Source organism: Myotis nattereri, assembly GCF_964212035.1.
Source record: "Myotis nattereri genome assembly, chromosome: 2".
NCBI classification, from domain to species: Eukaryota; Metazoa; Chordata; class Mammalia; order Chiroptera; family Vespertilionidae; genus Myotis; species Myotis nattereri.
Window position 1 is genome coordinate 65,512,291 of NC_138076.1, and position 12,290 is coordinate 65,524,580.

The 12,290-nt window shown below is 33.9% G+C and overlaps 1 protein-coding gene across 1 annotated transcript in view; it reads left to right on the plus strand.

The window, feature by feature from the left end:
* The window catches only part of KLHL1 (kelch like family member 1), a gene marked incomplete at its 5' end in the record, with an annotated part of 247,599 nt that overhangs the window by 214,513 nt on the left and 20,796 nt on the right, over window positions 1–12,290 (plus strand). Inside the window, one exon of the mRNA XM_081083892.1 lies at window positions 10,608–10,820. Within this exon, the coding sequence (XP_080940018.1) occupies window positions 10,608–10,820 (213 nt within the window). The remainder of the gene's footprint in view (window positions 1–10,607; window positions 10,821–12,290) is intronic.

Sequence of the window (12,290 nt, forward strand, 5' to 3'; positions counted from 1 at the left end):
TTGATTCCTCTCTTTTCTATCTACTTCATAAGCATTTTTTCAATTGAATGTGCTAGCTTATCATCTTATCTTTAAAATGTCTTATATCACCAAATGTATATTTTCTTAATTTTTGTTTTGAAAGCCCTGTTTACTGAATTTTCCCAGAAAGGAAAAGTTGAAAAATATATACTTTCTTTGCTTGAATAGTAAGATGTTTTTATGTTAAGGAAAGACCCTTAGCCATACTCCATTGTGCTTCATTTTGTCATTCCAGTACTCCTTGTGATTTTTTCTGTCAGAGCATCTAAGTCTTTTAATTTATCTCACAATCAGTATATGTAATTATTATTTTAAAAATCTATTACATGAGAAAAGAATGGTGGAGCAGAATCATGGAAAGCCAAAGCAAATTGCTACCTGTTAATTTCATTTTTGTATTTGGTAAAGAGACTTTTCTGCAGCATAGTTTTAACTATCAAACTTTCTGCTAGTACCATCTTTAATATCAAATAATATCTTCAGACATTCCTGTAATTTTCTTTTGACTGTAGTAATTAAGAAAAATCCAGAATCTTACTGTCATTGCTACCTTGGAAAACCATTGTGTACAAATAAAAAGGATTTCAAATTATATATACCCTATTTATTTCATAGTGATGGTATGCTATATTAAAAAAAAAATGGTTAGAGGTTTTCTTCAATATAGCTTCCTTGTTATACTGAGATTTGTCTGAAAAGGGAATTGAAACATATTACCAACTTTCCACCTAGTCTCATCTGTAAGTTATGCAAAAGACATTTCTTGGAATTGTTTCTTTTTAAAAATATATATATTTTTATTGATTGCAGAGAGGAAGGGAAAGGGAGAGAGAGATAGAAACATCAATGATGATAGAGAATCATTGATTGGCTGCCTCCTGCATGCCCCACAACCTGGGCATGTGCCCTGGCTGAGAATCAAACCATGACCTCCAGGTTCATAGGTCAATGCTCAACCACTGAACCACACCAACTGGGTTGGAATTGTTTCTTTGTGAATTAGGTACATTCCATTTCCCACTCCTCTATGAATATATTTTTAAAATTCTGCTATACCTTTTAATAGCAATCACAAAAATTATTTTTAAATTTATGTAAATATTGTCATTTTAGTTATAGAGAATATATGTTATTAATATTTTACTACCTATATTTATATTTTTGGTAGGACTATTTTTTCTTAAAAATTACAATATTTTTTATTTAATGTTACTTAATTTATAAATGAATAAAAGTTTTCTTTATTCTACATTAAATTCATTTTTTAAAGTGTCCTGCAGACTTAGCTATTCATGGATAGTAAAACTTGCAATAGGAGAATGAACATTTCTCTTAGATGTTAATGTTTTTTAATTCCTGTATAGGTAAGTATAGACTTTGTTAGCCTTTTTACTTTTTCTAATATTTATATAGGAGTAACGATCTATCTGCTTATTGGCCATTTTTTTCCTGCCACTTACATTCATGCTTAATGGGTTCATTTCTTGTATTCTTTAGAAGATGAATATCTTATTGACAAAGCAAATTTTATTTTTTTCATTCTAAATATATTTTTTATCCTTGATGTATTACAGTTACCTCTCATTTTACCCCTTTTACCTCCTTCCTCCCAGACCCTCCCCACTATTCACCACCCTATTGCCCATGTCCATGGGCTATGCAGATAAGTATATAAGTTCTTTGGTTTATCTCTTCTGGTCCTCCTAGCCCCACATCGAGGTAGGTCAGCAAATTTTCTTAACAGGGATGAGAAATATCCTTACCTATTTATTATCTTATTTATTTGCAACATTATTCTGTAAGGATGATACACACATACATACAAACAGACTATATTAAAGTTACTCATCTTATTCTAGGTTTTTAATAATTACCTCGCATTATAACTTTGTGTTCCTTCCCTAATACTTTACGTTGAAATATCTTAAAATATGTATGTTTTGTTATAGATCCCCCCAAACTCAATCAGAAATAAATGGGATAAAAATCTAATAAACAAAATATTTAGTGGACAATGTTTTATAAATTTCATATATTATTATAATTGTAATGTTGATCCAATTTCTTCTAATGCCTCTCTTTTAACTTAGTTATACACGGAATTCATCATTTGGGTTGTTTTTCTTTTTGTTTTATTTTTTGGCCAGCTAGAATAGTTAATATCTTAAGAAATTCTGTTTTACTTTAAAGCATTATTCATACCAAATATCAGAATGTGACAGTATTCAAAGTTTTTACTTTTTAATTGAGTGTATTTTCCCAAATTTTAATTTTATTCTATAGAATGTTTTAAATAATGCAACATTTACTTCAATGAATCTTTCTCCTTTAAAACAAAATAGTACAACTCTCATTTGAATATCTTTTCCCACCCCCACTACAGGTATGATTTAATCGCCTAAAAATTCTGTGGTTTGATGACTGTCTACTAATGTCTTTTTGTTGTTTTTCTGTTTTACTCAGAAAGAAATACAATCACTAGAAAGTCACCTTTCACTTTAGACCCACAGCAGAAAATTGTTGCAACATCACCCTTTGACAGTTGTTTTTTCTCATCTCTATTGATGTGTGCTTTTCCCCCCTCTTATGTTATTTTCACATTTCTCTAATGTGTCATTCTAATCTGACTGTTGCTTCTCTGGATGTGATTTTGAATAATTTTTCTAATTAAGGCTAATCAAAATAGTGAACCTCCCTCTTGAATTTAGATTATTTATGATACCATTTGTTGTAGGAAAACAAGAAGCTGGTTTATAGCTTAAAATTAATGCATGTATTCTGATGAATTTAAGAGCAAAATTATATGCATTTCATGAAACATTTTGGTCTGTCTTCCAATAAGATGATTATGCTAAATGGCAGTTACATCATCTTATGTCAGCACAGCCACAAACTTACTCAAGGAATACAACTAAACAGTTAACAGATATTGGTTGTATATGGCCATGTGACTCCTGAAGATCTCCACTAGTGATTCCATGATTCTTTTGTGCTTTTAGCTTTAGGTTGGTTCGTTCAAACTTTGTACCTAAAAGCTCTTTCTTGTTTGTTTATTTTTATTTTTCTCAGTTAACTAATACAGCAGATACTGACACTGAGTATATCCATAAATGCTTGAATTTTAATAAATGCATTTTATTGCCCCTAGCGATCCCCCCAAAAAACTGAGTTCATTTCATTATTCCATCCAAAACTAATTTAAACATTCTTCCAAAATCTTATGTTAGTTATATTCATGGGACAGTTGCCATTTCTGCAAGTCACAGTTTTTGCAATTGCAGCCTGAATTTTATACAGCTTGAAGAATCACGAGAGCAAGTGCCAAAGTCTGCTGTTTTATTTGGGGTGCCCCGATATCTAGCACAGTAACTAACTTATGCCCAAGGCCCGTCACTTGTTTGGTGATTCCAAATACCCTGTTTCTATTTTTGTCTTCAAACTTTAGTATTGTCTTTCTTAAAAGTGGACCTCCAAGTTTTATATAAGCTTTTATATAATATGCAATTTATATTAAAATTTGTGTTATCTTAGATTCACACATTTTTTTTAAAAATGAAACTCCTTGTTTACTGAATCTCACTTGGGAGGTTTGTAATTTGCCTTCTGGGGGTCAGGGTGGGGGGTAGAGGTGGGAAATGACTTTTAAGCTGGGACTTGATTGATTTAACAGCTTTCCAGAAAGTGGGGAAATCAATGAGAAGCAAGGAGAAGGAACAATTTGTGTCAAGTCCTTGAGTGTGAAATGCAAACAAATGGAGGGGATTTGAGTTTGGCTGGAATATAATGAGAGAGAATGGCCCAAACAGATTGGACATAAAAGCAGGCCTCAGGTCACATAACAACTTGGCTAAGGTAAAGATGTTATAAAGCAGAGGTCCTCAAACTATGGCCCGCGGGCCACATGCAAATACAAATATTGTATTTGTTCCCGTTTTGTTTTTTTACTTCAAAATAAGATATGTGCAGTGTGCATAGGAATTTGTTCAGTTTTTTTTTTTTTTTTTAAACTATAGTCTGGGCCTCCAATGGTCTGAGGGACAGTGAACTGGCCCCCTGTTTAAAATGTTTGAGGACCCCTGGTTCACACCCTTTTGCCTTTTCACATGCTCATCTCTCTGCTTTGGTTTTCTTTCCCTTGTTTATTCTTAATAACTTGGTGACTATCCACTTAGTTTTTCTCCTCAGATTTTCACCTAATCTTCAGAGACATTTGAAAACTCTCTAGAGTGATAGCCTAAAACAACTCAAGTTCTTTATGTGCATGGCAGTCCATGTGGCAAGATCACTACTAACAGGATGCAGTTTATTAGACTTGAGAAAAATAGTGTCAGGAAATACTAAAACAACAAAGGAAGGGAATGCAGAATTTTAAGAGGGGTAGAGCATGAGTTGGCAAGGAAAGAGGGAGGGATTACGAATAGAAGTGGCCACCCTAACTGGTTTGGCTCAATGGATAGAGCGTCGGCCTGCAGACTCAAGGGTCCCAGGCTCAATTCCAGTCAAGGGCATGTACCTTGGTTGCAGGCACATACACAGTGTGGAGTGTGCAGGAGGCAGCTGATCAATGTTTCTCTCACATCCATGTTTCTAACTCTCTCTCTCTATCCCTATCCCTTCCTCTCTGTAAAAAATCAATAAAATACATATTTTTTTTTTAAAAAGGATAGAAGTGGCCATTTAGGTTGTTGAATTCTACCAAGTGTTGGGATGTGGTTAATTGACCCAAAGTAATTTGCGTATTTAAAATTGTGAGTTGTTTTCCTTTTTAGGAAATATGGGCACATTCTAATAAATTAAGGTAAGTATTTTCTATCAAACTTTAACGCACAATCTTGCATGCCAGCCATGTTTTAATGGCAGCAAGTCTCGGTCTGAGTTTGCCCCATGCATCCACATTTCTAGGAAGGAGGGACAAAAGCAGCATATGACCTGTTGTAAACTTACCGACATCTGCTCACTGTACCAGGCACCGCAACAAGTACTTTTCACAAAAAGTTTCCCTGAATGGCAGAGGTGAAGAATTCTGACAGCAGGATCTATCAGCAAGCCTTCTTTTGGGACTAAATTAAAGAGTTCTCACTGGGACACAAAGGGTCAAACAGAGTTATGGCTCTGGAGAGCTGTTTTGAAGTGTTCATGTTATGGGGGTTGTGAAATTTTTACACTTTTATTATGCAAAGGACGGGATAACAACATACCTTCTGGGTAACCATAGTGTGAATCAAAATCATAATTAATATCACAGGCTAATCAGTAAAACCTTAAAATATTTAGAATATGTAATTTCTATAGCCATTCCCAGAATATGCACTATTGATAAAGTATGGCAAGTGTTAAATAATTTTACTTGGGATACAGATTGGAAATAATGTTAAGTTTCTGGAAGCAGACAAAGTAGTATCAGGAAAGATTGTCTAGTAGAAACACAACTGAATTCATTGATGAGAGATGAAGGAGCAGCAACCTAGCCTCTACAGCAGTGGTTCTCAACCTTCTGGCCCTGTAAATACAGTTCCTCATGTTGTGACCCAACCATAAAATTATTTTCGTTGCTACTTCATAACTGTAATATTGCTACTGTTATGAATCATAATGTAAATATCTGATATGCAGGATGGTCTTAGGCGACCCCTGTGAAAGGGTCGTTTGACCGCCAAAGGGGTCGCGACCCACAGGTTGAGAACCGCTGCTCTGTAGGAAGTAGGTGCTTAAGATAGAAGGCACAATGGTACACAGGACTGGAAAAGACCTAGTGTTGGGTCAGAAATGTCTAAGTATCTCCTAATACTCATTCGCTCCTTTTCATATGACAATATAAACACCAATTGTTAGATAGGCATATGGTCACCTAAAATAAGAACACCTCCAGCACCTTACCAGTTAGGGGTTGCCATGTGACTAAGTTCTGGCCAATGGCATGTAAGACGTGAGCTGTGCACTTAAAAGATGAAATCTTAAAGGCTCCTTCTCCCACTCTTCTGGCATCCTGCCACGTGAACTATGGTTGTGATAGTAAGAGGTACCTTAGGACATCAGGACATCAGGGTTCATAGATAATTCAACCATCAGGTTTTAGCATTACTGCACATTTTCCAAACAAGAAGTATCGGCAACTTTTTTCATACTATCTTATTCAGGGTATTTGTAAATCAGACAGCATTGGAAGATAGAAACAGTGTCTTTCTTTGGGACAGAGAGCAGAATTGTTTCTTCTCCAGAATAATAATGTCCCTCTTCAGAGCAAAAGTTGGGTAGGTTTGTTGGCATCCTCTTTTAAAGAATAAGCATTTCATAAACTCGGTGACCTTCAAGTGTGAGAAAACCCACTGCGTGTCAGCATTTACCCGAGTCTCTCTGCATCAGCCTGGTGGGACTTGGGGGGATGAGAAGCAGCAATATGAACATGAAGCTCATACTACCTATTGTGTGGAGAGTAATAAAGTCATTTTTCTCTGACTCAGGAATCATGTGTCTTCTTTCAGCTGTGGTAGGGCAATCTGTTAGTTGCCAAGTAGGGTTAAATTCAAACTCTTTACAGTTCATGGCAAAGGGTCAGACTCTACATATGACATAGTTATAAATGGGAACAGCCTGGTTCTCAGTACCTACAAAGCCACTTTACACACATTTGACCCATATCCTAATAGATTTCTTTCCTGCAACTGCTATTTTGTAGTGACTAGAATAGTAAATATGTGATACTCAGATAGGCACATGACAACTAGACTTCAACACACTGACACCTGGTCGCTAAACTTTAGGTAAAACTCATCGGCATGCTGAATAAACACATACATTAGGGAAAGCAGTAGGGGAGACTCAGATTCTTGCCATACTCAGCAAAATTCTACAGGAGTTTGCTAAACTAAGGAATATTTCTGATTCCCTGCCAATGTTTGGCTTGCAGGGGAAATACTAGTTAATATGCACAGCAAACTGAACGATGACCTTGATCTCTAAGAATATTGTTTTTTGTCCTTTTCTCATTGCCTCAGAGTGAAGTTCCAACTCTACAGCAGAACACACAACCCCCCCCCCTTCATTCTCCCTTTAATCTTCTCATTCTACCAGCTGTATCTCTTCTCTCCCTCCCATCACTACAACCTCTTCCATCAACATGACATACCTGCCACTCTTTATTTGTCACCTTCTATAACCTTTCATGACCCTTGTCTTTACTCATAATATTTCCCTACATGTAATGCTTTCTCCTTACTTCATCTTTCAAATTTCTACTCATCTTTCAACTCTAAGTTAAAATGTCAAATTTCCTTTTTCACTGTGAAACTGTCAGCTGTCACTCCCTATGTTGTCAGGGTAGAGATTCTTCTTTGCTCTTCAGATTCTCAACATCTAGCTTGTCCTTGTAGTAACAAAGCAGGAAATCAATCTACACTATATTTAAATAGATTGTGAGGGAAGATCTGAGAAGATAACCTTTGATAATTGTCCATAAAGTTTGATGCATACCTTCTAGCATTTATTCTAGCTTCTTATAATATAATGTTTATATCCTTGGTTATTTTTATAACTTTAATGTAATTACAGTAATAGTTATTATTATTGTTGTTATATATTTTTACATTTAAATTTTTAGCCACTTAGCAAATTTCCTTTTCAAAATAAGTGGATTATAGATAGTGGTTAATAACAGATATTTGTAAAGCACACAGTTTTCAAGGTCTTTTCAAATACTGAAATACATTTATTAATTTTAACAATAGATCCATAAAGCAGTCCTAAAGGACACTATCATATATTTTACATAAGTTAAGTTTTCTGATTTCTTTTTCACAGCTTGTTCTTGAGGTAAAAAAAAAAAATGGTTTATTTATTTTTTCAACTAGTTTTTCCCTAACATTATCAATAATTTATGTTACATTATTAAAGTTACAATAATTTTATTACTGATCTGTAGAGTATATAATACCATGAAGGGCATTAAAAAGGCTAGATATAAAGTGAAAGAAACCACTGATAGTCTAGCTTAGGCTTTGGTAAATCATTTACAAAGTAATAGTTACATACACATATAAAATACTTATTTTACAAAAGAAGCTGTCAAAAATTAGGTCATTTGTATTAAAGCATTACATAAATTTTTTTCTTCTATAATCCCTTGTGTTATTAGACTTTATTAGGGGAGGTTTGCATAGAAGAGAGACTGAATGAATAGTGGTTTGTAATATATGTAATTATATTAAAGAATCAATTATGATATAACAAACTATGGGATTGTTTAATTTCCAAATAAAAGCCTATACTAATAGGTTCAATATTGACTTTTATATTGTAAGCAATATGTTATATTAATTACCATTACTTTTGTATACATTTACCTATATATTTGTATATGTTAGCATATTTAATAATCTTAGAAAAAGAAAATGTATGATATATTGCTGCACAGGAATAATGTATTATCAGCAACACTGAGTTCAGATGTAGCAATACCATAATTTATCATTGTTATATGTATAAATAAATAAAACAGCTTAAAGTCAACAATTTCTTTCAAACAATAGACAAAAGGGGGGATGCTTTTCTTATATATAAACTATGTGCTTCATGTGAAGATTTCCAAAAAGCAAAATTCCTGCAAAAATATTTAAATTTTAATAATAATACATTAAGCTTATTGCATACTTCCCTTGAGTTAGATCTTCAATATAAGTAAAATAAAAACATAAGTGAAGTTCAGATTTCAGAAAGTTGTTAGGAAGATAAAATCTTCTGAGTGAATAATTATTTCACTTCTGGGTGCTTTTGCAGGCTAAATTGTTTGATAATTGTTCTACAAAATGCTCTTATTAGTTAATATCAACATGTTGCAAGACTGAGAGCTGGCAGACAACTTGTTGAGTAATCAAGCGAAAAAGTATTATGTCCATAAGGGCACACTCGGGCAATCAGAAACACTTTATTGTGGCAGGCATTCAAAGAAACTTAAACAGCTTTAAAAAGTAAGTCTCCAGTATTTGAATCAGTTTAGCCATCATATTTTAGAGTTAGTAAAATATAATAGAGCATAAATTTGTAAATATAAGACCCGAATTAAATTATATTCTAAGCAGTAATGTCTTCCTGAACATTTATTTATAAATTGAAAAGTACTGAATTGTCTATTTACCAATATATTAAGCATAATATCCACTAATAAGACAAAAATTTCATAACATCTAACCATATTAAAACCCAAGCAAGTAATATCACCCTCTGCTCAAAAAATGTCTTATGGCTTCCTGTTTCACTCAGAGTGAATGTCTATGAATACCTGTATGAGGTTCACCTTGTACTCCCTACCTCTCACCTCATCTGCCACTCCTCCCTCAATCTCTGCTCCAACCACTCTGGCTCCCTTGCTGCTCCTGGGCCTTGGTAGTCACCTGTTCTGTCTTCTTGAATCTTCTCTGGCAGATATCCCTGAACTCACATCCAACCACTGTTGTCTTCTTCAAATTTTTGTGCGAACATCATCTTCTCAGTGAGAACTTTCTTGATGATATCTTTAAAATTATAACCACAATCCCTCTCTTACCATTGCACACTTGACCCCACTTCCCTGCTCTGTCTACGTCTACAGCACCCAGCCTTTATAAAGAAATATATGTGTTCATTTTGTATGTTATGTCTACCCCTTATTCCAGAAGAATTAAGTGCAGGGATATTTATCCTGTTTTGTTCATGGATGTATTTGCAAAACTTTAGATGATGTGTGTGGCATAACCTAGGCATTGAAAAATATGTGTTGAGTGAATTAATAAATAAATGCAACTCTGTACCTCACTGTGATGAAATTTTCATAGCGATGACCAAATAGAAAAGATATATTTTATTATAAACAGTATATTTTTAATCATTTAAGTATCATTTATGCTGTAGCACTTATTTTCCCAGGTATGTAGCATACTTGTCATTAATGAAATAACTATAGGAAAATGAGTGTATTAAGTAATACATTTAAGCAGTACTCAGTCTGATTAACATGACTTTACACTTTTTTCCTGTAAAGACTTATCTATGTAACACATTAGCTATAGGTTAAGCACTGATTAAGGAAGCTGATGTTATGACAATACTTGCTTAGAAATTCCATTTAGTTAGTGTTCTAAACAGTAGGGACAGAACACAAGAAGTAGGCATGATTTATTTGCCAATGCAAATCAATTGCTTATCAAGTAAGACAATCAGTGTTCTTTTGATTATGGGAATTTTCAAGGAAAATTGGGGGTAAACATATCTTATTCTATATTTTAATTCCTTAATATGTATTGAAATGATATATTAAAATATTGAATTAGTATGGCATAAGCAGTATAAATCTATCTAACATCCCAGAAATAACTGAGGTTAGAAAATTATAGTTGTTATAATTTCAACTGGTATTCTGCATATTAGAATGATGGGAACGCTAGGCTTATGCAGTTATTTATAAAGTACCTCTAACAAAAATTTCCATGTGAAGGAGTATTTCAAATATATTTGAGACTCATACTGTGACTATATTTATAAATGACATTTCTTTTTTTACATTTTGTCATCCATACTATAGTATTAAGTCATGGTTTTCCAATTGTGTTTTCTAGGTTGTACTCAGTTGGAGGCCGTGATGGAAGTTCGTGTTTGAGTTCAATGGAGTATTATGATCCTCATACAAATAAGTGGAACATGTGTGCTCCAATGTGTAAAAGAAGAGGGGGTGTTGGAGTAGCCACATGTGATGGCTTCCTTTATGCAGTAGGAGGTCATGATGCTCCTGCTTCAAATCACTGTTCCCGGCTACTTGATTACGTAGAAAGGTAAGACCTCAAGGACACCGCTAAAGTGAGAGACAGTGCAAATTTTACTGATGCCTAGTCCAAGGGATTGCAAAATCTAGATTTAGGAAAGGCAAATTCAACCCCTAGAGCTTCTTCTCTCAATCTCTCTATTTCTCTCATTTTCCACTGCTAAATTCTTGGGGAAAATGACAAAGAAAATTAATATGATGAGGCTCCTACTTTTACCATGAATACCTTGTATAAAAGCTACCAATGAAATGATATTTCATACAAATATTCTCTTCTAACTTTACTGTATAATGTATTGAAATGTTGTTTGTGAACAGAGACATAAATAATTCAGTCTAGGAATACATTTATGGTGCAAAATTAGATTTAAATAAGCATAGCTATTTTAAGTTATGGGAGTGCAGTGGGTATAAGCTGCTTAAGTAATGCAGAAGCACATGGCATTATCCTGATTCTTATTCAAGCTCATACTATGTGGCAGATTAATAGCATTTTTACACTTTCTACAACATATATTCTGTATTAATGATTTCACATGTACATCATCAATAAATCAAGGTACTTCTGTAAAATTATTTTGCACATATGATGTAAAAAATGTTTATAATTATAGGCAAATAAATCATTAGGAATAGCAAGAAGTCATGTACAAAGCTGTTTTAAACAGAAATAGATGGGTGGATATGTAGATGGACAAATTTTATTTTAGGATAATAATTCTTATGGAAATGTAAAGGTATTACATAATGGTGGTGTTAAACTACATTTGGGTAATATTTATGAAAAAAATGTAAAGAGTCAGGCTGCCTTACACACAAAGAACACTGGCATTTCAAATCAAATAAGGTAACAAGACAGAGACTGAGCATAGCAGGAACGTTAGACTAGTTCATGAAACAGAGAAAACTAATTCTGTAGCCAAGCCTCACTCCATGAACAACATCTTAGGGGACAAAATCAATATCCAAAATATGCAGTAAGTTCTAGCAAATTTAGGCCCAAGAGGTGTACTCCATTAGAAAAATCACATTCACCTATTTACTTATTCAATATATATTTCAGGTGTATTTTTCACTGTGCTACATAGAGCTTAACATGTATTGGAAGAAAGAGACAAAGAAATAGCTAATTCGAACTCTTTAAGATCAAAAACAAAACTAGAAACCAGAAAAGATGCTGAAAGGCATCAGTCTACTGCTGGCTAATAACAGATCAGGACCACCTTTAGCCTCAAATTGGCATCCCAGTAATGAGAACTGGTAGGAGAGAGGTGTCAAGAAAATAGGAACCTACTACGCCTGCCTTTGTAATACCCACTCTTGCTTCTTAGAATCTTTTCTTGTGTAGTAGCCAGAAGGATCTTTCCATAATGCACACTTGATCTGAAAGTACACGAGTTTTCATTAGTGTCAAATATCAATTCTTTATAATAAAGAGGTGATATGCAAATTGACCATCACTCCAACACACAAGATGGCC